At 50.1% G+C, this 24,801-nt stretch overlaps 10 protein-coding genes across 10 annotated transcripts; 7 read left to right on the top strand and 3 right to left on the bottom strand.

Moving 5' to 3' along the window:
• Positions 1–1,174: 1,174 nt before the first annotated feature.
• N7525_003264 (putative MFS sugar transporter protein) lies at positions 1,175–2,844 on the bottom strand (the record flags this gene model as incomplete). The annotated part of the gene is made up of 2 exons (XM_061212649.1): positions 1,175–1,816; positions 1,870–2,844. 2 exons carry the CDS (start codon positions 2,842–2,844, stop codon positions 1,175–1,177), a joined length of 1,617 nt encoding a protein of 538 aa, XP_061069670.1.
• Positions 2,845–3,596: 752 nt separating this feature from the next.
• On the top strand, positions 3,597–5,819 carry N7525_003263 (glycoside hydrolase family 95 protein; the record flags this gene model as incomplete). Its single annotated transcript, XM_002559291.1, has 1 exon — positions 3,597–5,819. The coding sequence occupies one exon, from the start codon at positions 3,597–3,599 to the stop codon at positions 5,817–5,819; it is 2,223 nt and encodes a 740-aa protein (XP_002559337.1).
• Positions 5,820–6,114: 295 nt separating this feature from the next.
• Positions 6,115–9,248, top strand: N7525_003262 (uncharacterized protein; the record flags this gene model as incomplete). The annotated part of the gene is made up of 5 exons (XM_002559293.2): positions 6,115–7,447; positions 7,496–7,625; positions 8,032–8,089; positions 8,151–8,555; positions 8,616–9,248. The coding sequence occupies 5 exons, from the start codon at positions 6,115–6,117 to the stop codon at positions 9,246–9,248; spliced, it is 2,559 nt and encodes an 852-aa protein (XP_002559339.2).
• A 374-nt stretch (positions 9,249–9,622) lies between these two features.
• On the top strand, positions 9,623–10,033 carry N7525_003261 (uncharacterized protein; the record flags this gene model as incomplete). Its single annotated transcript, XM_002559294.1, has 1 exon — positions 9,623–10,033. One exon carries the CDS (start codon positions 9,623–9,625, stop codon positions 10,031–10,033), a length of 411 nt encoding a protein of 136 aa, XP_002559340.1.
• Positions 10,034–10,448: 415 nt separating this feature from the next.
• N7525_003260 (cytochrome b561 domain-containing protein) lies at positions 10,449–11,338 on the top strand (the record flags this gene model as incomplete). The annotated part of the gene is made up of 4 exons (XM_002559295.1): positions 10,449–10,581; positions 10,631–10,665; positions 10,729–10,791; positions 10,844–11,338. The coding sequence occupies 4 exons, from the start codon at positions 10,449–10,451 to the stop codon at positions 11,336–11,338; spliced, it is 726 nt and encodes a 241-aa protein (XP_002559341.1).
• Positions 11,339–12,091: 753 nt separating this feature from the next.
• On the top strand, positions 12,092–13,678 carry N7525_003259 (putative serine--tRNA ligase DIA4; the record flags this gene model as incomplete). Its single annotated transcript, XM_002559296.1, has 1 exon — positions 12,092–13,678. The coding sequence occupies one exon, from the start codon at positions 12,092–12,094 to the stop codon at positions 13,676–13,678; it is 1,587 nt and encodes a 528-aa protein (XP_002559342.1).
• A 593-nt stretch (positions 13,679–14,271) lies between these two features.
• Positions 14,272–15,958, bottom strand: N7525_003258 (uncharacterized protein; the record flags this gene model as incomplete). Its single annotated transcript, XM_002559297.1, has 2 exons — positions 14,272–15,414; positions 15,485–15,958. The coding sequence occupies 2 exons, from the start codon at positions 15,956–15,958 to the stop codon at positions 14,272–14,274; spliced, it is 1,617 nt and encodes a 538-aa protein (XP_002559343.1).
• Positions 15,959–17,022: 1,064 nt separating this feature from the next.
• ptpB (tyrosine protein phosphatase PTP1) lies at positions 17,023–18,438 on the top strand (the record flags this gene model as incomplete). Its single annotated transcript, XM_002559298.1, has 3 exons — positions 17,023–17,188; positions 17,267–17,532; positions 17,587–18,438. The coding sequence occupies 3 exons, from the start codon at positions 17,023–17,025 to the stop codon at positions 18,436–18,438; spliced, it is 1,284 nt and encodes a 427-aa protein (XP_002559344.1).
• A 746-nt stretch (positions 18,439–19,184) lies between these two features.
• On the bottom strand, positions 19,185–19,899 carry N7525_003256 (VanZ family protein; the record flags this gene model as incomplete). The annotated part of the gene is made up of 2 exons (XM_002559299.1): positions 19,185–19,816; positions 19,875–19,899. 2 exons carry the CDS (start codon positions 19,897–19,899, stop codon positions 19,185–19,187), a joined length of 657 nt encoding a protein of 218 aa, XP_002559345.1.
• A 583-nt stretch (positions 19,900–20,482) lies between these two features.
• Positions 20,483–23,964, top strand: N7525_003255 (SAGA histone acetyltransferase complex subunit SPT7; the record flags this gene model as incomplete). The annotated part of the gene is made up of 3 exons (XM_002559300.1): positions 20,483–21,563; positions 21,622–22,754; positions 22,810–23,964. 3 exons carry the CDS (start codon positions 20,483–20,485, stop codon positions 23,962–23,964), a joined length of 3,369 nt encoding a protein of 1,122 aa, XP_002559346.1.
• Positions 23,965–24,801: the final 837 nt, after the last annotated feature.

The following is a 24,801-nucleotide window of genomic DNA, read 5'->3' as shown; positions in this document are numbered from 1 at the left end:
GGGTCAATGGGAGGCGAGTACCGGATTACACGAAAATAGAGTTGATGTAGCCTGCCCGTCATTTCCACTTTACCTGTCCTCTCTCTCCTCCATGCTCTTCATGAAGATCTCAATATCGACTATTGTTCAGGAACCTTCGATATCTGCAGAGAAGAGCAGGAATCGCCTAGTCAATGTCACTTGTATCGATACGGTGTCTGACCCAGGCTCTAAGTAATTGACAATTCTCCCAACACCATTGGCCTTTTCTCTGCTATAACCAGTGACATACATCTTCAGTTCAAATAAAAAAGAAAAAGGCAAGGCCCCATGAACCAACCGAACTATATTTCTCAACCACATAGTCTCTTTTTGTCTCTTTTTTGGCTTGCGTCACCATCCAATTCTTCCAAGGATAACCGTATTAGGGCTGCAGAGCACCCACACCGGGTCATCTGTGACACTACAGAACTGCAGGAAGCCCGTTGACCGTTTTATTTTTATTTTTCTTAACAAAGCACATGATAGCAATAGAAGGGTCAAACTATCAGAATAGTCTCCCAGTTAACAAGAGGCTACAAAAAGGGATCAGAGTGCAAAAGGTCCTAACTCGGTACCTGATTTGTTTGTGCGACGCTGCAGGCCGACATGTAGGGGACCTATGGTAATTTAATACTGGACTGGTGGCGATGAGTCTCGGAGAAAAAAAGTGATTCCATAAGGTACCGAGATATCCCAACGGGAAATGGGCTTGACGAAGGTCTGGGCACTTTTAGGGCTCGCGAGATCATCTGATATCAACCAATTTGTAGATCTCACCTTAAATCTGAACTCAACACCATCCTTTTACGAAGTTGGTAGGGGTGCAAAATATTTCAAAGCTGTTTCTGATGTCTCATATACGTTTGAGAAGACAGAGGACGGAAACCGTGTAACAGAACAAGCACCTCTCCGACGGGTAGGCACAGTGTCGGGTCCGACGCGTTTCAACTGTTCCACTTGTGCATTTATCTTGATCTATGTGTAATGTTGGGGAGAGGCCTGCAACTTGTCTACATTCATCATTGATTCGGAAACGACAGCTCTAAAGTTTTGCTTTTAATCTAGAGCTTGGAGCTGAAACAATGACGGGAAGTATACATCAAATCATATTTTCTTCTCCCCTTAATAAAACAGCTTCTCTGCTACTGAATGTTCAACGGTCCGCACTGCCCTCTTCATCCCGGCCCGCCGCCGCTCTCGCTTTCTTGGCCTTCTGGATATCCAACGACATCTTCACCGGGTGGACTCCCGGGGTCTCAAACACCGTGTTGATCTCCTCCAGAGACAGACCGCTAGTCTCTGGGAATAAGAACCACGACAAGACCAGCTGGATCGAGTTGTACACGATATACACGACCCAAATCTTATACCCGACCTTCGCAATACCGACGCTAATTCCGTAAGTCTGCGCGGCGCCGGCACCTCCCTGGATCAGACCGTAAAGACCCATTCCCTTGGCACGAAGTGGTAGGGAGAGAATTTCAATCGGATACAAGTTGTGCATGGTTGCCACAAATGTCGCTGAGAAGGTCTGGTAAAGGAATATCCAGAGAATGCTCAGCGCCGCCGTTGCTGTAGTGGCATGGATACTGTACTGCCATGAGGTGATAGTCGTAGCCGTTTGGAAAACAATCATGCTGATAAGACCGATAAAGATCATGGTTCGTCTGCGGAACTTATCGATTATGAGTGCGCCAACGGCCGTAAAGACGAAATAGACTGCGGTGGTGCCCATGTTGATACCGAGTTGCTGCTTGTCGCCGTTGATGCCGAGTTGCTCTAACGAAGGAACCAGCTAAAAAAAGTTATTAACGACTTAATAAGGTATCCTTCTGTCTAACCACTCACATAGTACGTGATAATACCACCTCCATTCCACTGCTGGAAGAGCGAATACAGAAACAGAACCAGCAGTCGGAAACGGGCTGTCTTGGTGAAGAAGACCCGATAGTCCCAAGCGGCCCTGTAGCCCGTCTGGTCGTTCTCAAGAGACTCTTCAATCTGTCTTACTACGATGTCGACAATGGGCTGATTGAGGTCGGTGCTAGTGGTGTGGTACTTGGCGATGACTTCCTTGGCCTTTTGGCGATCGCCCTTCAAGACATAATAACGGGGCGACTCGGGAGTTAAAAGGTATATTCCCACGCACACTATAGTGGGGAATAAAGCCTCGAGTATGAGGGGAACACGCCAGGAGTTGTTACCAGGCAACTCGGTAAGTCCAATCATGGCACCCAATATACCAAGACTCCCTACTTGGAAACATGCCCCGAAAAAGCCGACCATAAGACCACGCAGATGTATAGGCGAAATCTCGCCGATATACTGAGAGCTTGACATGAGCGAAGTGCCGAAGCCCATGAAGAACCGACCGGCCATGAACATCGGCAGGTTCGTGGCGAGACCTTGCATGAGAGATGCGAAGATGACAATGGCGTTGCCGGCGAAATTGATTCCACGGCGACCGATCACGTCCGCCAAACCCATGAAGGGTGCTCCGCAGACGATACCAATCTGCATCAGAGAATTGATCAAACCATATGTGCCACCACTGCTCTCGAAACCGAAGTAGTCATGCCATTGACTCAAAGCATTAACACCGCTGATGACTCCCCAGTCGATTCCAAAGCCAGCTTGGTTGCAACCATGAATAAACATGATGAGACCCAGACGGACTCCGGTCCACGACCGCAGAGTTAGAGAATCCTTGGACAACTCCCACAGGTCCTCTTCTGTCACCCGTGCCAGGGCAATCTCCTCAATATGTTCCAGATCTTCGCTCTTGTCCAGTTTGGCCTGTACAGAGGCAGTATCCGAGGTCATTGTTGCGTTTGGGGAACTCGATCGAATGAACTTGGAAGAGTAGATATGAGCGTCCCAGAAATATGGGTCTATGACCCTTGAGCTGTAGTCAAGTTCGAGCTAAGAGCGGGGATATGCCGGGGTATTTCTGCTTCGTTGAAGCCATCTCGGGAAGCTAGGGGGCGACGAACTAGCGGTCGGCATCAAGGATGTCATCAAGCGACCTATTTCGCCACGGAGAAGACATGAGCTTGTATGTGGATTAGCTCGTGGCGTGTTATATCTGCCAGGATGGACAGCGATTGGTGACTAATGGGGGTCACGTTGTACATTTTGTACGCCAATTTCTGAATTGCCTTCCCTCGCCATGTGTCTTAATTTCCCACCAGTGACATGCGAGTGCGGGGGAAACTATCTTTGGGTTGACTGGAATATCGGATCTTTCACCAATGTTAGTCTGGAGTGGCCGCGTCGACCCCAGATCAACAAAGAAAATGATAGTCTTGGGGGGAGAACAGCCGGTCAAAGGGTTAGAGCTGGCGCTTTGCAGAATTACCCGGAATCCTTTGCATTTGGCAAATCAAGTCGGTTTCTTGAATTATTCCGATAATCTCTAGCTCCTTTGACTTACCTGACTCGGGGTCTTTCAGCCCGTTCTGCTCAAAACTGGCGGTTGACGGACCGAACTGCCGCCTTTTCCCCCAGGGCTAGTCCATATTGATACATTAACCCAATACATACCACCAGACCAGACGCATTAAATATCATTGGAAATGTCGGAATTATGGTACCAGCAACCTGCGGAGGACTGGAATTCAGCCCTACCGGTCGGGAATGGGCGCCTGGGCGCCATGGTGTATGGACGCACCGACACCGAAATGCTACAGCTCAATGAGGATTCAGTTTGGTATGGAGGACCGCAAGATCGCAATCCGCAGGACGCCCTCGAGTATCTCCCGCGCCTGAGAGAGGCTATACGCGCAGGAAATCATGCCGAAGCTGAGAAGATCGCCAAGCTGGCGTTTTTCGCTAACCCAAGCAGCCAGCGGAACTATGAGCCGCTGGGAAACCTGTTCTTGGATTTGGGACATGACCCCAGTCAGGTTACAGGCTATCGACGTTCGCTGGATCTCACAAGTGCTACAGCGCATGTCAGTTATGAGTACCAGGGCGTTCGCTACGAACGTCAAGTCCTCGCCAGTTACCCAGACGATGTGATTGCGATCAAAATGTATTCGTCTAGCAGGGCTGAGTTTGTCGTTCGCTTGACGCGCATGAGTGAGTTGGAATTTGAAACACACGAATGGCTTGACGACGTCAGTGCTACTGGCAACTCTATTACCATGCATGTCACTCCTGGAGGCAAAAATAGTAATCGAGCGTGCTGCATGGTATCAATTCGTTGCGATGGTGCTGAGAGTACAATTACCAGGGTTGGAAATAATCTGGTGGTGAACTCCAGTGATGCACTGCTGGTCGTTGCGGCGCAAACTACATTTCGACACGAAGACAATGATCAGCGAACAATGCAGGATGCAGAAAATGCCTTGGGCTTCCCTTTGGAGGATATTCGCGCCCGTCATGTTGCGGATTACCAGTCTCTGTACAACCGAATGGAATTGCAACTTGGGCCGGATTCTCCTGAAATCCCAACTGACCAACGTCTAAAGTCTCTTCGAGACCCGGGGCTCATTGCACTCTATCACAACTACAACCGCTATCTCCTGATATCGTGTAGTCGGGATAGACATAAATCACTTCCTGCAAACCTCCAAGGTATCTGGAACCCATCCTTCCATCCAGCATGGGGCTCCAGGTTCACCATCAATGTCAATCTTCAAATGAACTACTGGTCTGCAAATATGGGTAACCTATCAGAGTGCGAACTTCCTCTGTTTGATCTGCTGGAGCGCATGGTTGAACCTGGCAAAGTTACAGCCAGAATCATGTACGGATGTCGAGGATGGACAGCCCATCCGAACACTGATATCTGGGCCGATACAGCCCCCTTCGATCGATGGATGCCGGCAAGCATCTGGCCCCTGGGTGGAGCCTGGCTCTGCTACCACATTTGGGATCATTTCCGATACACAGGCGATCAGAATTTCCTTCGTCGGATGTTCCCTACCTTACGTGGATGTGTGGAGTTTCTCCTCGACTTCCTGATCGAAGACGCCAATGGTGAATACCTTGTCACCAGTCCGTCTACTTCTCCGGAGAACTCATTCTACGACGGCAAGGGACAAAAAGGCGTATTATGTGAAGGCTCAACGATCGATATCCAAATCATTGATGCTATTCTGGACGCCTTCCAATCCTGTGCAAAGAGTCTCGGTCTCGAAGACGCCATTCTTCCAGCAGTTCAAGCTACAAGGTCCCGCATCCCGCCTATGCGAGTCTCCCCTGCCGGGTATCTACAGGAGTGGGCCAGCGACTACGCCGAGGTCGAACCCGGACACCGTCACACGTCCCATCTATGGGCCCTACACCCCGGGAATGCAATCACGCCAGCACAAACTCCCCAGTTAGCAGAAGCGTGTGGGGTAGTTCTACGTCGACGTGCGGAACATGGTGGCGGCCACACTGGCTGGAGCCGTGCGTGGCTACTTAACCTACATGCACGTTTGCTCGAAGCTGAGGAATGCAGCGGGCATCTGGACTTGCTCTTATCTAGGTCGACTTTGCCCAACCTATTGGACAGCCACCCTCCATTCCAGATTGACGGCAACTTTGGTGGTGGGGCGGGCATTATCGAAATGCTGGTCCAATCCCACGAGCCTGGGGTAATTCGCATCCTCCCAGCGTGTCCGAAGGACTGGACTGGATCTATCCGGGGAGTGCGGGCGCGCGGAGGGTTTGAGCTACAATTTAATTTCGAAAATGGCCGTGTTGTAGGTGGAGTGACTATACTTTCGGAGCGTGGAGAGACTGTGGTTGTTTACTTCAACGAGGTACAAGTAGAGATTACTGGTGGTGGTGCGCATAAGATCAACTAGATGTGGTACGTCTTATAAATCTACTTATTTCGATACCCAATAACTATTCCTTGAATATCTCAACTTACTTTTGTACTTTTGCACCCCCAAATCCCTGCGCTTCCTAAACCACCACGGAGCAAACACCCGCACATCCCAGTCTCGGGATAAATTGAAGCGAGCAATAAATTATCCGGATAATATCTTTGCGGGGAATGTCTTTGCGGGGCATATTCAATGAGAGCTCGAAGCTAAGAAAATAAATTGTCAACTTGTCGCAATTCCACCAGTCCCAACACAGTACCAACACAGCAAGATGGATTTGAACTCGGTGCAAGATCTCAAGGATGTGCTCCGGCCTGATTTCTTCCACGGCTACGCTACAGCAGCAGCCCAAATAGAAGGCGCCTGGAACAAAGACGGCAAGGGCGTCTCCATCTGGGATACATTCGGCCACACGCCGGGCAAAATCGCCGATGGAAGCACAGCCGACGACGCCGTCCGAGCTTACGACTTCTACCGGGAGGATGTGTCGCTCATGAAGTCCTACGGCGTAAATGCCTACCGCTTCTCCCTATCCTGGTCCCGTATCATCCCCCTCGGAGGCCGCGATGACCCCGTCAATGAGCAAGGTATCAAATTCTACTCCGATCTCATCGACGAACTGCTCCGCAATGGAATAACCCCTTTCATCACTCTCTTCCATTGGGATATCCCCCAGGCCCTGGAAGATCGATACGGTGGCATGTTGAACCAGGACGCCTACACGCCGGACTTCGTGCGCTATGCTCGCGTCTGCTTCGAGCGCTTCGGCGACCGCGTCAAGCACTGGATCACATACAACGAGCCTGGCGTCTACACCCTCGCCGGGTATGCAGCGGGTGTGCACGCGCCAGGCAGATCGTCCTTCCGTGAACGCAACGCCGAGGGAGATTCCTCCACCGAGCCGTTTACCGTCGCGCACACCGAGCTCGTCTCGCACGGCCATGCCGTGCGCTTGTACCGTGAGGAGTTCCAGCCTCAGCAGAAGGGTACTATTGGTATCACACTGCACGGAAACTGGTCTGAGGCGTGGGATGCAGAGGACCCGCGCGACCAGGAGGCCGCAGAACGTGCGCGCGAGTTTGAGATTGCTTGGTTTGCGGATCCGTTGTACAAGACGGGTGATTATCCTGCGTCGATGCGGGCGCAGCTCGGTGACCGGTTGCCGAGGTTCACGGAGGAGGAATCGAAGCTTGTGTTTGGGAGCTCGGATTTCTATGGCATGAATAGCTACACGACTTTCTTTGTGAAGCATACGACGTCTCCGCCTGATATCAATGACCACAAGGGTAATGTGGAGATCTTTGATGAGAATAAGCAAGGTGTGTCTCGTGGAGAGGAAAGTGATACCCCGTGGCTGCGGGCGGCGCCCGGGGGATTCAGGAAGTTGTTGAACTGGATCTATAAGCGATACCAGATGCCAATTTACGTCACTGAAAATGGTACCACCGCCAAGGGTGAAACTGGCCCCACGCCTGAGGTTCTTAATGACGAGTTCCGCATCAAGTTCTTTGAGGGCTATGTCGGCAATGCGTTGGCGCGGGCTGTCAAGGAAGACGGAGTTGATATCCGGTCTTACTTTGCTTGGACATTCACTGATAACTGGGGTAAGTGGTTTTCCTTCGTATACATAATGCGTAACTAACCTTTTATAGAATGGGCTGCTGGGTATGCAGATCGCTTCGGTTGCACATTTATCGACTTTGAGTCCGAAGAGAAGACCCGGTATCCCAAGCAGTCTGCCTATTACCTGGATAAGTTGTTCAAGCATCTGATTAAAGATGCGTAAGTGATTTGCATGAGATGATACATAGGCTATATAAATGAAATTTACGAGTGTTGTCCATGGATATATTGTTGGATTGAACTAACAATCCCCCGGGGCCGCCTATACTATTGCCAATGTAAGCACTGGTCCGGATATTCCAAGTGAGACAGCCATCGGATTTCATTTGACTACTGTGTATCACTATCCTCCCGAGGTCGGTAACATCAGCGCAAAAAGCTTCTATTCGTTGGAGTCTCAAAACATACCTGTCTAGCCGGTTAGGGCAAGTCTTTGCGATGCTTATCAACTCGACCCCGAATGACTCCAACCTCCAACTCAGGGGACGTTCAGCCCGGGTGTTCACTCGAGTTAAATAGCCGAAGATAGACTGGGCTTTGATGTATTTGTACTGACATTATACAGGACCAGCATGTCTGAAAACGAGCCAATCAAGCTGGAACTCCAGGGAACTCCCCGAGAAGTACATTCTCCAATATTAACATCTGCATATGACAAGAACTCGCTGACTCAAATACAATTAGATCGGACTACAGCATGGTCGCGCATTGCGGGAACAAATCCACAGCCAGATATCCATCTACGACACCATGTTCCAGCACACCTCAAATCTAGCCTGGAAAGATGTGCGCGAAGTCGCAGCTGAATTTCAAGTCACGCTCCAGAACCTGACTCCCCATTTATTTATGGAGATGGAGGGTATCGCCGAGGGCGCCGGGTTAGATGTGCTTGACATAATAGCACTCAACTGCCGAAGCGAGATATCTCTAGGACTATTCTCCGACGGCTGCACGTCACTATGCTGGAAGAAAAGCGAGACCGCGCGAGTGCTCTCACAGAATTGGGACTGGACGACGACTGTCAAGAAGAACCTAGCCATGGTATCGATTGAGCAGGTCGGAAAACCTACCATCTATATGGTTACCGAGGTCAGCACATATATACCCCAGTGTGCGTCTATAGCCTGGCATGTAATTAACTATTAACAGGCAGGAATCGTCGGCAAGATTGGGTTCAATAGCAACAGCGTCGGAACTTGTCTCAATGCCATCCGCGCCAAACCGATGATTAGCAGCAAGGTCCCGATCCACGTTGCGCTTCGGTTGTGCCTGGAGAGTACCTCTGTCGACAATGCCGTGAAAACCCTCGAGTCTCTGGGCGGTGTCGCCTCTGCTGGGCATATCCTTTGTGCAGACAGCACCAAAGCCCTGGGACTTGAACTATCGCCCGTCGGAGACAAGCATATCCCTGAGGATGCATCGGGGGTCATTGGCCATACCAATCACTTCCTTGAGAATCGCTATGTGAATGAGCCGCCGTGGCTGTCTGGGTCACCTATCCGGCTCAAGCGGCTGGAGGAGTTGACGCAAGGGCTAATTCAGGATGGTGTGCAGGGCGATGCTATTACCCCTGACTTGCTGCGAGAACGTATCTTCTCTGACACGTATAACCATCCCCAGTCAATATGTTGCGATGAGGATCCGTCGCGCCATATCTCGAATAGGAGTAGTTCTTTGTTCAACATTGTTATGAACTTGGACTCGAAGAATCTGGGAGGGGAGGTGGTATTTGGCCGGGTTGGGTCTGGAGGGGAAGGGCCTGTGTTGACAATCCCCTGGTGAATATCATGAAAGACGGCTGAATATAGGCTTGGATCTGTGTCTGGCACCACAAAGAAGATGAGATGATACGCCTTTGTGCTGGAGTTTATTCTTTATTCATTTAATATCATATATAATTTTGCTATGTTTCGGATATAAAGAATCCGATAATAGTCATTGTTGCTTTGTATCTCTTTGACCAAGTACTCGATCAGATCTATGCAAAGATATAAAGGAGGCTGCATGCACCATCTTCACGAGCATCATCATCCACCAACTACTCCATCTTCAAGTATTCAGCTCAAAAGCCACTACCCAAAAACCTCAACCATTAAAGGCCCCAGGTAAGCCTCATAATTCACACTACCCAACACCACTTAGTTCCCACCGAAACCATGTCTGGACGCGCTTTCCACGGTACGTACGAAGAGGAGCGCCGCTACTTCATGACCACACTGCATGCCCAGATTGACATTCTCAAGGACAACCACAAGGGTAGCCGGAAAATGGTCATCAGGTCTCTGGATCTTCTTCTTCTGCGAGTCGCGGGCTTAAGAATGTCCGGACAGGCTCGTTATAACCATGACAACCCTAATTGGACAGCTAAGTGCAACAAGCTCTATGAACGGGTACAATATTTCAGAGATACTCTGGACAAGGACCGAAGCAGCACCTCCAGAGTCGCCGATGATATCGAGAGTATGATGATCTTTTTGGACTTTTGCGTCCCTGCCGATATCCAGTACAGGATTCAGCCGGATCGAGGCGACCGCAGTGGTGCCCCGTCGCCTGAGCCTAGGCGTTGATTGTTTAGATGTATATATCAATAAAGTGATTCAGTTAGGATTTCCCAGTGTATACAAACTGTAGTATCAGAATAGGAAGAAGGCCACGTATTTGTGAAACTCAACATTTATTTAGAGTAACGAGTTAACAAATCAACGCCCAAAACCAAATATTTTCTTTTTCTCCGCCAGTTCAGCTCGATAGAATCCCACATTCCAAGGTTTTCAGCTCCCGGGAATATGCGGATGTCGCCCGAACGTCATTGAGATCGACGATCACGAATAATCCCAAAGTAATCAGGACTTTGTGATTCGTACAGGTTAATGTATTGAAAAAGCAAAGAGATGCAAGGGTTATTGGCCACCGCCCTCGCTCTCTTTGTCTACCCTTTTCCCTGACTTGTCTCCTTATGAGCATCACTCAAATCTCCCCATAATGGCCTCCGCGACAGGAATTCCACAAGATCACCCAGCGACTATTGAAGCGCGTGAGGATGAGCCTCTACTGGGCCGTCCAGGCGATGTCACACAAAAGCCCGACGAGATCATTTATCGAAACCTCTTCACAGGTGAGCACGAAAGCCTCTGATCGGACCCCACGACTGACTCCAGACTCAGGAACAGCAAGTGTAGCGCAAGCAGGAATTTGGATTGTGAGCACATCATGAAACTATTCCGAAGATAGTTAACTAAGAGACAACTAACAAACCGCACAGCTAGCGGCGTTGGTCTGGCAGGGCATCTTATCCCAGCCCCTCTCGTTGTTCACCCCGCATCCGGTAAGGAGCTACGAAACATCTCAAGATATCCCAGCACTAACTGCACATTCAGCTGCTCGGCATCTCTGCACTTCTTCTTCAAGTCCAAGCCGCTCTCATTTTGCAACCAACCGCCACCCCTCAACAGAAAAGTACCGGTACACGCATCCACTACTCCCTTCAACTACTCAGCGTGGTCCTTTTTGTAACTGCCTTTGTTATTATCGAGGTTAACAAGGGCTCTCATCCTCACTTTGTCTCTCCTCACGGCATTCTTGGTCTGATTACTTACATCACTATTATTCTGCAAGCGGTGGTCGGTATCATCCAATACTTCGTGCCGGTCACCGTCCTCGGTAGTGTCGACGCCGGGAAGCGCATTTACAAGTATCATCGCTGGAGTGGCTATGTTCTGCTACTGCTGGAGATGGCGACTGTCATCGCAGCAACGCAGACTACCTACAACGTGATGGCGATTCATATTCCTCTATGGGGTGTACTTGTCGCTGCCGTTTTGATTCTCGCTGGTGTAGGTGCGAGGATTAAGAAGCATAAATTGGGGCTGTGAGATGAGGGTTGCGAGAGGATCTTAAGAGTACTGCACATCATTGACAACCCGAATATATGTAGCCCAATGCAAATGGAGACTTGCCAGCCGTGCATTGGAGCAATATACCAGCCTAACTCACCGGGGCAGTGAGCCCGCTTAAGACAGGCCGATAGCCTCATAAACATCTGCTAGGTGACCTATCTCCTGAATTATCCAAACTGAGATCGATTCTACCAAGTTAACGCTATATACTTCATTTGAAATGTGATAAGAGAGGGGAGAAGGTGTATTCTGAAAGATATTAGCATCGCCATCTTCTGTTATAGATCAGAAACAAGCCTTATACACCATTCGCACTCGACTCATATCTTCATTAGTAGTATATAACAAGGTATATGTACCTATGGAAATACGCTGGTATGGCCTTAATATCTTTGTTTGGGTAATCTTTTAGTAGTCTTTTTAGTACTCTTAGCTATTTCCTTGGATACAATTGCTTCTAACGTATGTAGATTTCCGTCCCTTTATTGGTATAGCTAGAACGATAAAAATTGGCTGTCAAGACCTATCGAGACCTATGCCACGTACTTTTTATATCCAACCTTGCTATATCTATGCTTTCATTGCTATTTTCTGCGCAAAAAAACCGTGATACTAGTCCCTAAAAGCCCTGTTGTCGCATGTTGGAGCAACTGCAGATCCTCCGAAAAGGGCTAAGGCGGGAGATCCACCACATTGCCCGTTCTCTTCTCTTCTTCCTCCCCAACTCCAATGGCGCTCACTTCATATATCTGCTTTAATTGCAGGAATTCATATGGATTGAAAGCATCTCTGCGCAACTTCTCCTCCGCCCGGCGCAATCGTGACATCTTGCGACCCGCGACAGCTCCGAAGCCCACGCCGGACGTCAAACACATCCGCCAGAATGCCGACCTCTACGCACAGAACTGTGTAGATCGCAACTATGCAGGTCACGCCGGATATCCGTCGAAAATTCAACAATTATCAGAGGAGGCTAGGCAGCTCGATCACGACCTGAAAACGCCTCGGTCCCGCATCAAGCAACTAGAAAAGACCATCGCTAAGCTACACTTTGCGACACGGCAAGATACAGATGGAAACACCAATGACAAGGGCCCGAGCCCAAGCGAGGAATTGGCCGAACTCAAGTTAGAAGCTCAGCGCTTAAAGGACGAATCGCAGTCCATGACAGAACGCAAAGCAACCTGCACAGAAGAAATCAACCGACTAGCCCTCTCCCTCCCAAACCTCTCATCCCCATTCACACCCATCGGACACGACCCAGCCCTCGTACAGTACATCAACTTCAACCCCGAAGAACCTCCAACCTGGACCCGCCAATCGCAAACCGAGCTCCAAGCCCGGTCGCACGTCACAATCGGCACCGAGCTCAACCTCCTCGACTTCGCCAGCTCAGCCACAACAACAGGATGGGGCTGGTACTTCCTGATAAACGAAGGTGCAATGCTAGAACAAGCACTGATCCAGTACTCCCTGAGCATAGCACGACGCCGAGGCTGGAAAACCGTCGCCCCGCCCTCAATCGTCTACTCCTACATCGCTGAAGCATGCGGATTCCAGCCACGCGACCAGCACAACGAGCAGCAGATCTGGTCCATCGAGCAAAACGACCGCGACAAAAATACCAAACCCCAACGCTCGCTAACCGGCACCGCCGAGATCCCCCTAGCCGCCATGTACGCAGGCCGCGACATCAACGCCTCCTCGCTACCGATCAAGCTGGTCGGCGCGAGCCGCTGCTACCGCGCCGAGGCGGGCTCCCGCGGCGTCGACACGAAGGGTCTGTACCGCGTGCACGAGTTCACCAAGGTCGAGCTGTTCGGCTGGACGGATAGCGTGGAGGGCGTCGGCCCGACCTCGGACGATCTGTTCGCCGAGTTGTTGGATATGCAGATGGAGATCCTGACGGCGCTGCATCTGCCCTGTCGTGTGTTGGAGATGCCGAGTGGGGATCTCGGTGCTAGCGCGACGCGCAAGAGGGATATCGAGGCGCTCTTCCCGTCTCGGCTGCGCGCGCCGTCGGGTACGGCTGCGCCGGTTGATCCTGAGATTCATCATCTGGAGTCCGCTTGGGGGGAGGTGACTTCTGCTTCTATCTGTACGGATTACCAGAGCCGGCGGTTGGCGGCTCGGGTGCGTGGCGGTGGCGCTAAGGACTCACGGTTCCCGCATACAGTTAATGGGACTGCTATGGCTGTTCCGCGTGTGCTGGCTGCCATCTTGGAGAATGGGTGGGATGCTGAGCGGGGCGTTGTTGTTATTCCTGAGGTTCTGAGGCCTTGGATGGATGGGATGGATAGTATTGGTCGGAGCTAGATGGGAAGGGCTGAGGGATTGTTCTTGCTCTCCTCGTGGTGATGCTGTATATTATGTACTTTTTAGGGAATTCGTGGATATACACTTCATATGTTAAGAGTCTGTTTCATTTGCGTTACGTATAATACAGGATAGGTGGTTTATCATCATGAATCTTGCATTGCAATGCCTGTGATCTTTTGGTATCTCTAGAAACATAGAAAAAATGAGGTCTTCAAAGAACCCCAGACCCTCCTTATTGGGGGTAGAGCAGAGTATTAAATAAAAACAGAATAGAACAGAACAGAACAGAACAAACCAGGACAGAACAAACCAGGACAGAGCCATTTCATGACTTCGTGAACACATGAATCAGAAACAAAAACAACATAAATCAAGTAAACATCACATCATTGCAAATCACAGAGACAGAGTACAATCTGATATCTTTCGTCAGACAAGACCAGCAGCCTGAGAAAGAACGCGCATATAAGAAGCCCAAAAAGAAATAACCAAACGCCGTCAAGAACACCAACTAGGGTAGGTATATCCGAAAAGATGATGATTAGGGCACAGTGTAAGCCAAATAGATAGATCCCAAGAAGTTGTCAGGCTCATTTCCAAGGTAGATCTATATCTTCAACGCGGGTGCAAGTTAGATATGGCAATCCCGACGGAGTATTCTCACGAGGACCAACGGTGCCAGTAGTTGTTTGGTCCGGACTTTTCAGCTCCAACTCGAGGAAATTACGCATCAGCGGCTTGACAATATCCCGTGCTAGCCGTTTGATCTCATCCATCTTGCGCTCGAAGCGTTTCAGAGTCTCGCGCGTGTAAAGCGAGCCAGAAGAAGACGTAGGATGGAGCTTGAGGAAGCGCTTTAGCTCGTCATGGGGCAGGTATGCCTGCGCGGACGAGGAACCGATCAATCTAAATATGCGCGCAGACGGGTCTGGGGAGGTAGTTGATCGCGACGGACTTGTTGGGTGTGACGCTGATGCGGTAGGCGGGACGGGACCATCGCTTGGGCCCGAGTTTTTAAGGATAGGAGGTGGCGGTGGCGTGGTGCTTTCTATCAGCCATTGACGGAATAGACATACGGCGAGCCAGTCCAGGTATGCATTTGAGGGGCCGACACGTTCGCCGCGCGAGGTGGTTAGGGATAGGCGCAGGAGCTTGGATTCAACGCGAGCTTTGAGCTCGTCGAGATCTTCTACTTTGTCTTCGATTAGATCTAGGAGTGAATCCGGTAGAGGCGCGTAGGAGCCGTTTCGCAGACTTGGTAGGGCGGCGGGCCACTGGCCGACGACATGGATCAAGGCTTCGGAAAAGATTACCCGGCTGCGGGCGAGATATCCCAACTTCAGGTAGCTGGGCGGGTATTTAGCGATCTGTTTGAATAAACGAGATCCAAAACCGAGTAGGTGGTGGTCCACGCGGGGCCCTGTCACTGGAAGCGCGTCGTATATATCCGCCAATGCAAGGAGGGATTTGCACTCGGTATATGCCGAGGCGATGTTGACACTGTTGATAATAGGGGCATGGTTGTAAAATATTCGTAGTAGATTGTCATAGTCACGTATTAAGGGATCGACCGCGACAGCGTGTTCCCCTGTCTGCGGTAGATTCGCTACCGACTGCATCCCTGCTAGGTTCGCCATAGATCGAAAGAAGCCTGCCTGGGCGTTGGACGGTTTGGTCATCGTTGGAGGGAATGCGGCTTGGTCGCCACTGAACATAGGGTCATAGGTTGGTTGCTATTTCAACACGCGACATTAGCATTGTTCGCAAAGATGGGATTATGCGACGCGCCAGCGCAAGGCGTACCTTTTGCACAAGGATCGGCTCTTCATCCTCCGTGCGATTCTCCCAATCAAGTTCATACCGCCAGCGTCTCTTTTCTCCTGGGCGCGCCGAGTGCCCACCGTTATCAGACGGTGCTAGTGTTGACCCGTTCGAGAAATCATCATCCTCGCTCAGTCGCGACAGCGTCCCCTCCGGCTTAGATGGACACAAAGCCATTTGGCGCGACCAATCCGCATTGGTGCTCGTCTCAAAGAAGCCCGAGCATTGCGATAATATCAATTTGTGGAGGAGATAACGCCTTTCCTGCGATCCGGCGCGGATCACGACTTCGGTGTCACCCGTGTATGTGAAGATAGGGAAATCGTTCGGGGAGGGATGCGACGAGCCGCCATGGTGCGAGCGACCGGAACGATGTCGTCTGCTTGAGGGACGCGATACTAGGGAAGCGGTACTTTGGGCGGTTGTGCGATCAACGATTTGAGCTTGGGAGACCATTTCTGAGGATTTGTTGACATATGCGAACCGGGGGGTGCTCAACACCTGTCAGCATAAGAGGGCGTCATCCGAGACCGAGGGCGGAAATTGGAGATTATTGCAAAAGAAGAAGGATAAAGAGATAAAGAGAGTATATAAAGGGAATAGCGGAAGAAAGAGAAGAAGAGAAGGGGAAGAGGATGAACTCCGAAGGCGTTCCCCGCCAAAAACGAAGTCGAAGTAAACAGAGTATACAACAGTAATAGAGTCATACAAGGTCATAAAGGGGTAAAAAAGATATAAAAAGATATAATAGATCCTAGAAAGGTCCCCGTTTCTAACAGAATTCAGTTAGAACTAATACAATAGGAATATTAATAGATCTACTCCGTACATATGAATGTATCATGATCAATGTGGGATGCCGCAAGCAGCTGAATTCGAGAAAGGGCCATGAAAACATAAATAGTCTCTTGGGCTTCATAGATTAGTCCTAGGTAGTATTAAATTCAATACTATATACTATATAACATAGAATATCTACTCTCTACTACTATAAAATACTCGACCTCGGTGCTTTTCCTCTCTTCTTTGCCTCCACTTTCTCTCCTTTTGGCCCCGTCTCCAGTTTCTTGTTTCTTTTTTGTTTTTCTTTACTTCTATTCTCTTCTTTTCTTTCTTCTAAACTTCTTCTTCTTCGTCTTCTTTCAAAAAATTACTTCCTAATCCGGAAATCAATCAGGTGGACTCGGGAGTATACGGCTTGACCACCCCTATACGAGGGCTTTTATTGCGACGCTCTCCTCCACTTCCTCGACGCCCAACCCCCGCGATCCTCAAAAAATCTGGCCCTGGACACGTCTTCCCGGGACAGCTTCTATAGCTGTCCCGATCTGTCATCACTGCAGATAACATCAGTGCCTGCAGATTTTGACAGCGACGTGAGAACCGATCCATCTCCTTCGCCCCCTCCTTCCTTCACGTCTGCCCCGCACAAAAAACGTTCCAAAACCAAATCAGTCTCGAGGAAAGCGCGTGGTGTCATCGGTAAAGTCCGAGCATTCCAGCGGATCGCTGCCGCCAAGATGGCGCATCCGACTATCAAGATCGACACCAGCGTCCCAGCGACCAAGCGCGGACTGCCCGAGAATGACGACGCGGGCCTCGATATGCTCGCGGATCAGGACAACCCCAAGTTGGAAGCTGGAAATACCGAAGATGTTCCACCGTTCCTGTGTCAATCTGTCTCGGGTGAGTGAGGGGTGCATAAACGCCTGTCGGAGAAATACAACCTGCACGTGGAATGTGACTGACCGCTTCCTTATGCAGAGATCCATGACAAGTTTGAGGATCTGGAATGGATGCAGCGCACACGTCTGGCCGAGGGTAATCTGGCCAATGATCTCTTGCATCCCTGGGCCCTGGAGGCAGACCCAAAAGTTAAAGAGAGGAATCGGTACATTAACGTCCAGGCCTTTGCAAATTGTCGCATCCATCTGCGGGTTGCCGAGGGAGAGTGTGATTTTATCAACGCATCTCCGATCACTCTAGAAGACTCGGTGACAGGAGAAGGAAGGAAATACATAGCGACCCAGGTAGGTTGCGCATTCGGTATAAATCATATGCGGTTTTGCTTACCCATTAATCAGGGCCCCAAACTTGGACATCTCGCGGATTTCTGGCACATGGTCTTCCACGAAAGCAAGGAGGTCGGCGTTATCGTGATGCTTACCCAAACTTTTGAAGCGGGCCGGGAAAAGTGCGCACAATACTTCCCATTGGATACGGAACAGGCTTCAATGGTACTATTGGCGGATGAATCGGACGTTCTCTTCGATGAGAGTGGACAAACAGAACCGGGGGTATTGGGAAGAGTTACGTTGCTAGAATCAACTTTCGACGCTAAATCACGATCTGAAATCCGCAAACTCGAACTAGCCATCGGCTCGGAGTCAAAGATTGTCTGGCACTTCCTCTTCGCTGGCTGGGCCGATTACTCCAAACCCGAAGGCAGCGATCGCCAAGCCCTTCTCGACTTGATCAAGTTGTCAGCGTCCAAGTCCAGCCCGGACAATCCACGAATCGTGCACTGCAGCGCAGGAGTTGGTCGGACAGGAACTTTCATTGCGCTTGACCATTTGCTATGCGAGCTAGAGTCAGGACATCTGTTGAATCTGGAACCAGAGGCCGACCCTGTTTTCAAAACCGTCGATCAAATGCGCGAGCAACGGATGATGATGGTCTACAACGAGATGCAAATGCAATTTATCTACGAAGTGCTCCGAGAACAGACCGATCGAAAGCTGGGCAAGATTACGGACTGGAACATGGACTCCCCTAACGGCAGCGAGGAACGGTCTGCGAAAATCGCCAAGTTGAATGACCCGGCGGATTACTTGCCAACTTCCAAGCCGGAGTTGGAAGCTGTTCCAGATCGCTCTCATACGCCGACAAGAAGTCGGTCCGGTACACCGGAGCTTCCTGATCCTGTTAATGAATGACGCCCGCTCAATCCTGGCCTTTTCGTCCCATCTGTGATCATGAAAATTGGACGAGAGGCTCATGTTTATGTTGCATCCCTTCATGGCATCCGGTGTTTATCTGATTTTTAACTTGCGATCATCTCTGAATTATGCCTCGTTTCAACCCCCTGCTACATATCTTTTCCTTTGCTGTTGAAATACCCCCGTTTTTGTTACTTTGGTTACCATCTTGGATGTAGTTATATTGCTTATTGACTACCATTGTCAGTCTCGCCCTCGAGTCACTGTATATTAGCCAATTGGTGATATTGTATGCTTTGCCAACTGCCTTGAGACGTTCTACCTTCAGCTAGTGACTGTTTCTCTATCATAAGCTTTTTTTGGGGAGATCAGATTTCATTATTAGCATTTTGATGGCTATGTAGCACCTACATATTCCCTGTAAATCCACACCACTGTACAATCTTTTCGAAATTATAAGGAATCCTTTGCAATCTTCGCCTATCACCTGGGGGTGACCATGTGCTTACCAGTGGAAGATCATCCATCCCAGCCAAGCCATAATAGAACAATGTAAACAAAATCAAATAAAACAAACGCAGCACTGCTAAGCACGAAATCGAGATTGGTATCATACCGACGTGAGACCAAGACATGAAATCCATCATCATAAAAACACAATAGCAAAACAAGATCTGAATGCAGGGCATAGATGCGTCTTTCCGAAGTACAAAGAACACGCCTCGCTCCAGTGAAGAGTAGCCTTAATCAGTACGTTTTGCTACGGCAGGGATTGCAGCTGATTGACCACCAACTGAGCCAGCCTCATAGCTGGGAGGAGCAGCCTCTCGCTCAGGACTCGGCGCTTCTTCCGTATCCCAAGTGTCAACTGCATTCTCGTCCCAGTTGTCGACTTCCTGTTCAAGACTCATGACACCGGATTCCTGCGGGCCCATTGCTTCTGAGCCGCGACGGGAAGTCCCGGCAACGCCACCGAGCTCAACATCCTCAGCGCCCTCCTCCGTCATGCCATACCGGCTTCGTCGGCGGCGCTCCATCATGCGCCGGTGGTACCAGTTACAAAGTCCGATGGCGCCTAGACTACCGACAACATTGGCGACGATATCGAATAGATCAAAGTCTCGACCATTTGGAATGAAACCCTGCACAACTTCAGAGCCAATACCAAGCCCTAATGTGCAGACCACGAGGGTCACGTGTAGCGTGCGCCGACGGGTAGTGTCCAAGACCCAGTAAAATACAACTGTGATAAGGAAAAAGGTGACGAGGTGGAGGAACTTGTCATTGGGCTGGAGCTGCGTTGGTATCGTTGAAGAGGTGCTGTGTGGGAGAAGGCCGATGTAACCGGCCACGAAGAGCAGGAAGATGAAGGCACCTAAGGGCGGTTAGTTGGGAGATCGCCGGAACCAGAATGGTAAGTCGGCAAAGCTTACCTGCGAAAGGGTAGCGAATGCGCATGGTCGAGAATCAAGTCGGTGAGGGGAAAGTGACAAGAAGCTTTGCAATTCTTTTGTTTTCTGAAGGTGATTGTTTCTGTCTGCGTTTTGGGAGCTGTCAAATGTGGAGGAGTTCGGCCCCAGCTGATGCCTGGTGCGTCATATGCGGAGCAATGGGGATGTTCACAACAACAAGGAAGAAGTGAAAAGCTACAGAATCAAACAAATTCACAGTAAACCCAACAGTAAACCACAGAGAATAATAGTTTGGAATAAGTCAAGATGTGAACAATAGCCATTGATCGCAAGTCGAAATAGTGACAATGAGACAAGATCTGCCGGTTAACTCCGCCTTCATGCCCTGTACTTCATCCCCGTCCAGAGAAACTTCCTATGAAGCTCCCCCGGACCTTCTTCATCAAACCTCTCCGCCACGCTATCATTTTTCGCTGGTCTGACATCTTCAGTCAATTTTACCGGGGGTCTTTTCTATCTCTATGCCTTTTGTCCCTTCTCCGACCCCCGTGTCGCGTCCGATCGGCCCGTAATCCTAATCGCGGAGAATCGAGTCTCGCCCGCCCCAGAACCGGGGTTTTGGAGCGAGCATGTCGCTCGGCCACAACGCCTGGCCTCCGGGCAATATTCGGCCCCCAGACGATCTTCAGGACTCTCCCCGCCCAGTCAATGGTTTGGTGAAGACTTTATCTGGCTCCCGGACGCCGCAAATACGCGGCTCTGTTGGCGCCGAAGCGCCGAACCCCAGCTCGACATCCGAAACCGATATCGCGCCCGAAGAAGACCCGCGCATTGCTCAATTCCGTGAATTGTATCGCCGCAGTGAGGCGAAAATAAGTGCGCTGTTCTCTGGACAATATTCGGAGGATATCCCTGCGGCTGAGGAAACTACTGAGTCGTCCGAAGCTCAACCCGAGCGCGTCGATGATGTGCCTCCCCCTTCCACCGCCCCACGCAAGTCGGCCCGAAAGCTCGATGATGATGATTACGATGACTACGACGACGAAGACGAAGACGAGGAAATGGACGATGCTGCTGAATCCCCTCTGAAATCCAAGTCCGCTGCTGTATCACACGAACCTAGTGGTGCTGCGCCATTAGCACCCCGTCCCGGTACCTCGGTGTCCACCGCTGCGGATGGAGCTAAGGAGCCAAAGAAGGAAACAATGGAGGATCTGCGGAAGCAACTCGAGGAAGACAAGAAAGCAACGGAGGAGGCAGCCAGAAGAAGCTTCCACACTTTGTTCTACACTCTTGAGAATGATCGGGATGCCATGCTTGATCAACAGCGCTTGGAAGAGTCGGAAAGACAAGTCGAGGCAGAGATATCCGGCCAGGCTAACATGGGCGGCAACAATGCCCCAGGCACTTCCAATGGCTACAGTTCCTTGAGTAATACCAACCTGGGCGCTTCTAGTTTGACTCTGAAAAACCTTATCGCACGCATTGACAAAAAGCGAGACCGGGTGCAGGCATCGGATGCTGAGCTGCGGAGCTTGCTGAGCGAGGTTCGTAAGAACCGCAGTAAATGGGCGAATGAAGACAAGGTTGGCCAGGAAGAGCTCTATGAAGCTGCGGAAAAGGTTCTCAGTGAGCTCAAAGCTATGACCGAACATTCAACTGCTTTTTTGACTCGCGTCAACAAACGCGATGCCCCGGACTATCATACGAGTAAGCGACCCTTTCGACGCATCGCAATGATTTGTTTCATCTACTAACTTCCCACTAGTCATCAAGCACCCGATGGATCTTGGATCAATGACCAAAAAGCTGAAAGGCTTGCAGTATAGATCCAAACAAGACTTTGTCGATGACCTCACCCTCATTTGGGCGAATTGCTTGAAATACAATACCAACACCGAACATCCTCTGCGGAAGCACGCACTTTACATGCGCAAGGAAACTGAGAAGCTTGTCCCTCTCATTCCAGATATTGTCATCAGGGACCGTGCCGAAGTTGAGGCCGAAGAACGTCGACTCCAGCTTGCCGATAACGATGGTGCCGAGGAAAGTGACGATGAGCCCATCATGTCCTCGCGGGGTAGAAAGGCTCCTGGCAAGAAGACTTCCAAAAAAGGAACAGCGCCTTCCCGTAATACTCCCAGCCCTGCCAGGGCCTCCAGCACTCAGCCAACTGCGCCAGCCCGCGCAGATTCGGACGCTGCCGGTGAAGCTAGTCAAAATGGATTTTCCACACCACCTCCTGGATCTAACACGCCATCTGACCCTGCTGGTTCAGGAGCCATAGCTACAGCGAGCCAGGATGATATGGACATCGACGGTCCGAGTACGTCGACAACTGCTCTTAGTGCCATGTCAGTTTCGGGCGGCGTAGAACCGGAAGACCCCGAGTACAAAGTGTGGAAGCAAGTTACCAAGAAAGATAGAGCGCGCGTTGCGGCGGAGCGACATCGTCTTCTCCGGGGAGACAAGCTCAACTCCGAGGAACCCGCTTTACTCAGAAGTAAAGCTGGCATGCGCCGATGGCTTCGACACCAGAAACAAGCTACTATCGAAGCTGACAAGTCTCGTGACGGGGAATCTCAAGCCATGGAACCCGAGGCCGCAGGCGAAAGCCTTGCAGAAGGTATTGAGGTGGAAGAAGACCAGATGCTGCCTTATTATTATGATGTCATGTCTGGTGTTCCTGATCTTCCTGAGCGGCTACTCTGGAAGGAAGACACGCAAGGCAATGTTGTCGATGCCTCTGAAGAGTACCTTCGGATGCTTCCCAAAGGCCATTTCATCCAGCCAGATAGCAAATTGACCCGCAAGATGAACTCGAACATGCGGCAGATGCAAGAAACTCGCAAGATCTGCTCAAAGATTGGGATCGTCAAGCAGATGCAGCTTCAATCACAGGTAAGCGAGCTGATTACTCTGTTATGATCTGAGCTCTCAGCTGACTTTCCTCTAGATGTACCAAAATCAGTTCCAAAAATATCAACCCGAGCCATTTCTCGAGCAAGACATCGAACCACATGTCATGAATGATAACGGCCCTGTCATTGCCCCCTGGGCCTGTAGGGCAGCATTGCAGCGCTCAGTGGCTAAAATCTTCTATCACACTGGTTTCGAGGAATACCAGCCGTCTGCTCTTGAGGCGGTTACAGATATTGCGGCCGACTTTTTCCAAAAACTGGGCGCCACCTTCAAGTCTTATATGGAAACACCAAAGGTTCCTGCCACCGAGTCAAACGAATCTTCACCTTCAGTCACCGAGTGGAAGCCTGCATACACTCGTTCTGAAATTGTCCTACACACCTTGTCTTCTGTGGGGATCCAAATAGATGAACTGGAGTCCTACATCAAGGACGATGTGGATCGTCTGGGAACCAAGCTCACCACTGCTCATGATCGCCTCAAGTCTCTCCTGACGGAACTCCTTCGACCCGCGCTTGAAGGCGGCGAAGACGGCTCAAACGCGTTTGCCGATGGTAGTGAACAGTTTGTGGGTGGTGACTTTGCTGAGGATATTGATGAGGATTTCTTCGGCTTCAAGGAACTAGGCTTGGATCGAGAGTTCGGCCTTTCCACGCTCAGTGTGCCGTTGCATCTGCTTCAAAATCGGATGTTCAATGCAGCCAATCCTCAAAACACGAGTGTTTCGCCGACCGTTACTCTTTTCGCTCCGCCTCCCCCATATGCACGCATTTCAACGGACAACTTATCGCGCCAGATTGGACTCCTACATGACTTCTTCAAGGGCAAGCTTGAGGCAAACAATGATGAACCTCTTGTGGAAGACCTGGAGCTGCCCCCTAAGCAGCGTCCCATGGCAATCAAACCCCGCCTTCCCGCCTCTGGCAAAATCCCCCAGGCTAGTCTGCCGGGTCTTTCATCGAGTCCGCAAAAGCGAGCCGCTCCGCCGATGGCATCTAAAACTGGCGGTTCAGAGCCAAGTAAGAAGAAATCCAAGAAGAACAGTGGCGTGGCCCTCGAAATGCCCAACTTCAACCCTGATGGCGAGGGTGACCAAGCAACTGATGACCTGGCAACAAATGCTGATATGAAGACCGAAGAAACCGGCCTCGTTGATGGCGCCGGTGAATCCATGACCAATGGAGCATGAGAAAGGCCTATGGTTGACTACAAACATGGTCCTATGCTTTCCTGAGCAACCGCCTCTTGCGTGGCTTTCTTTGCTTTTGCATATACCTGTCTACATTTTTATCCGGGCCCCATGTCCCACGACCCAACCAAACAGAGTTTCCTGTCCCCTTGCCACGATACAGTTGGCGAAGAGGGAGCAGCAATAGGAGAATATTGGGCCATTGAGGACTGTATTTTTTGAACCCCCCCCCCCAAATTTGCAGCGATACATTATCCAGTCCTTGTACTTTATCGGTTTTTCTTGCTTTCCTTCTTTTCTGTCCTTGGAAAGACAAAGTGGATGGCCCATTTTAGTCTCTTTGTATCATATCGTCCCTTGATGGGACTTTTCATTTCTCAGCAGAATACCTACTCAGATTTACCCAATTCAGACCTATATTTGTGTGGCTTGTGTCTTGCTCTCTGGTATCAGCTAAACAAAGATCAATAGTGAACTAGAACGTAGATTCCTGTCAAAGTCAGACCATATTCCTCCTTCTAGTTCCTTCTTATATCACTTGAATCACTTTCTCGACTCTCCGTCACCTTTGATATTTACTCAGGTATTTTCTTCCTTTTATCTTAAGTGTATCAACTGCACAATAAAGTAAAATATGAAAGGGGCTTTTTTTGGCATTTTCTGAGTTAAAAACATGGGAAAGAAAATATGAAACTAATTCGTGAACTGAGGATCAATCAGCCTTCGGTATTCAATCGGTCAAGTTGTCAGAGACAACCACCCATAAAAACCAGGTTGAGATCGAGCGTAACGATAAAAAAAAAGCAAAGTCCATAAGATACAAACAGAAAGAAGTGT

Source organism: Penicillium rubens, assembly GCF_028828025.1.
Source record: "Penicillium rubens strain IBT 27055 chromosome Unknown utg000002l_segment0_segment0, whole genome shotgun sequence".
Classification (NCBI taxonomy): Eukaryota; Fungi; Ascomycota; class Eurotiomycetes; order Eurotiales; family Aspergillaceae; genus Penicillium; species Penicillium rubens.
Note: the sequence above shows the minus strand (reverse complement) of the source record. Positions and strands in the feature narration are given on the sequence as shown.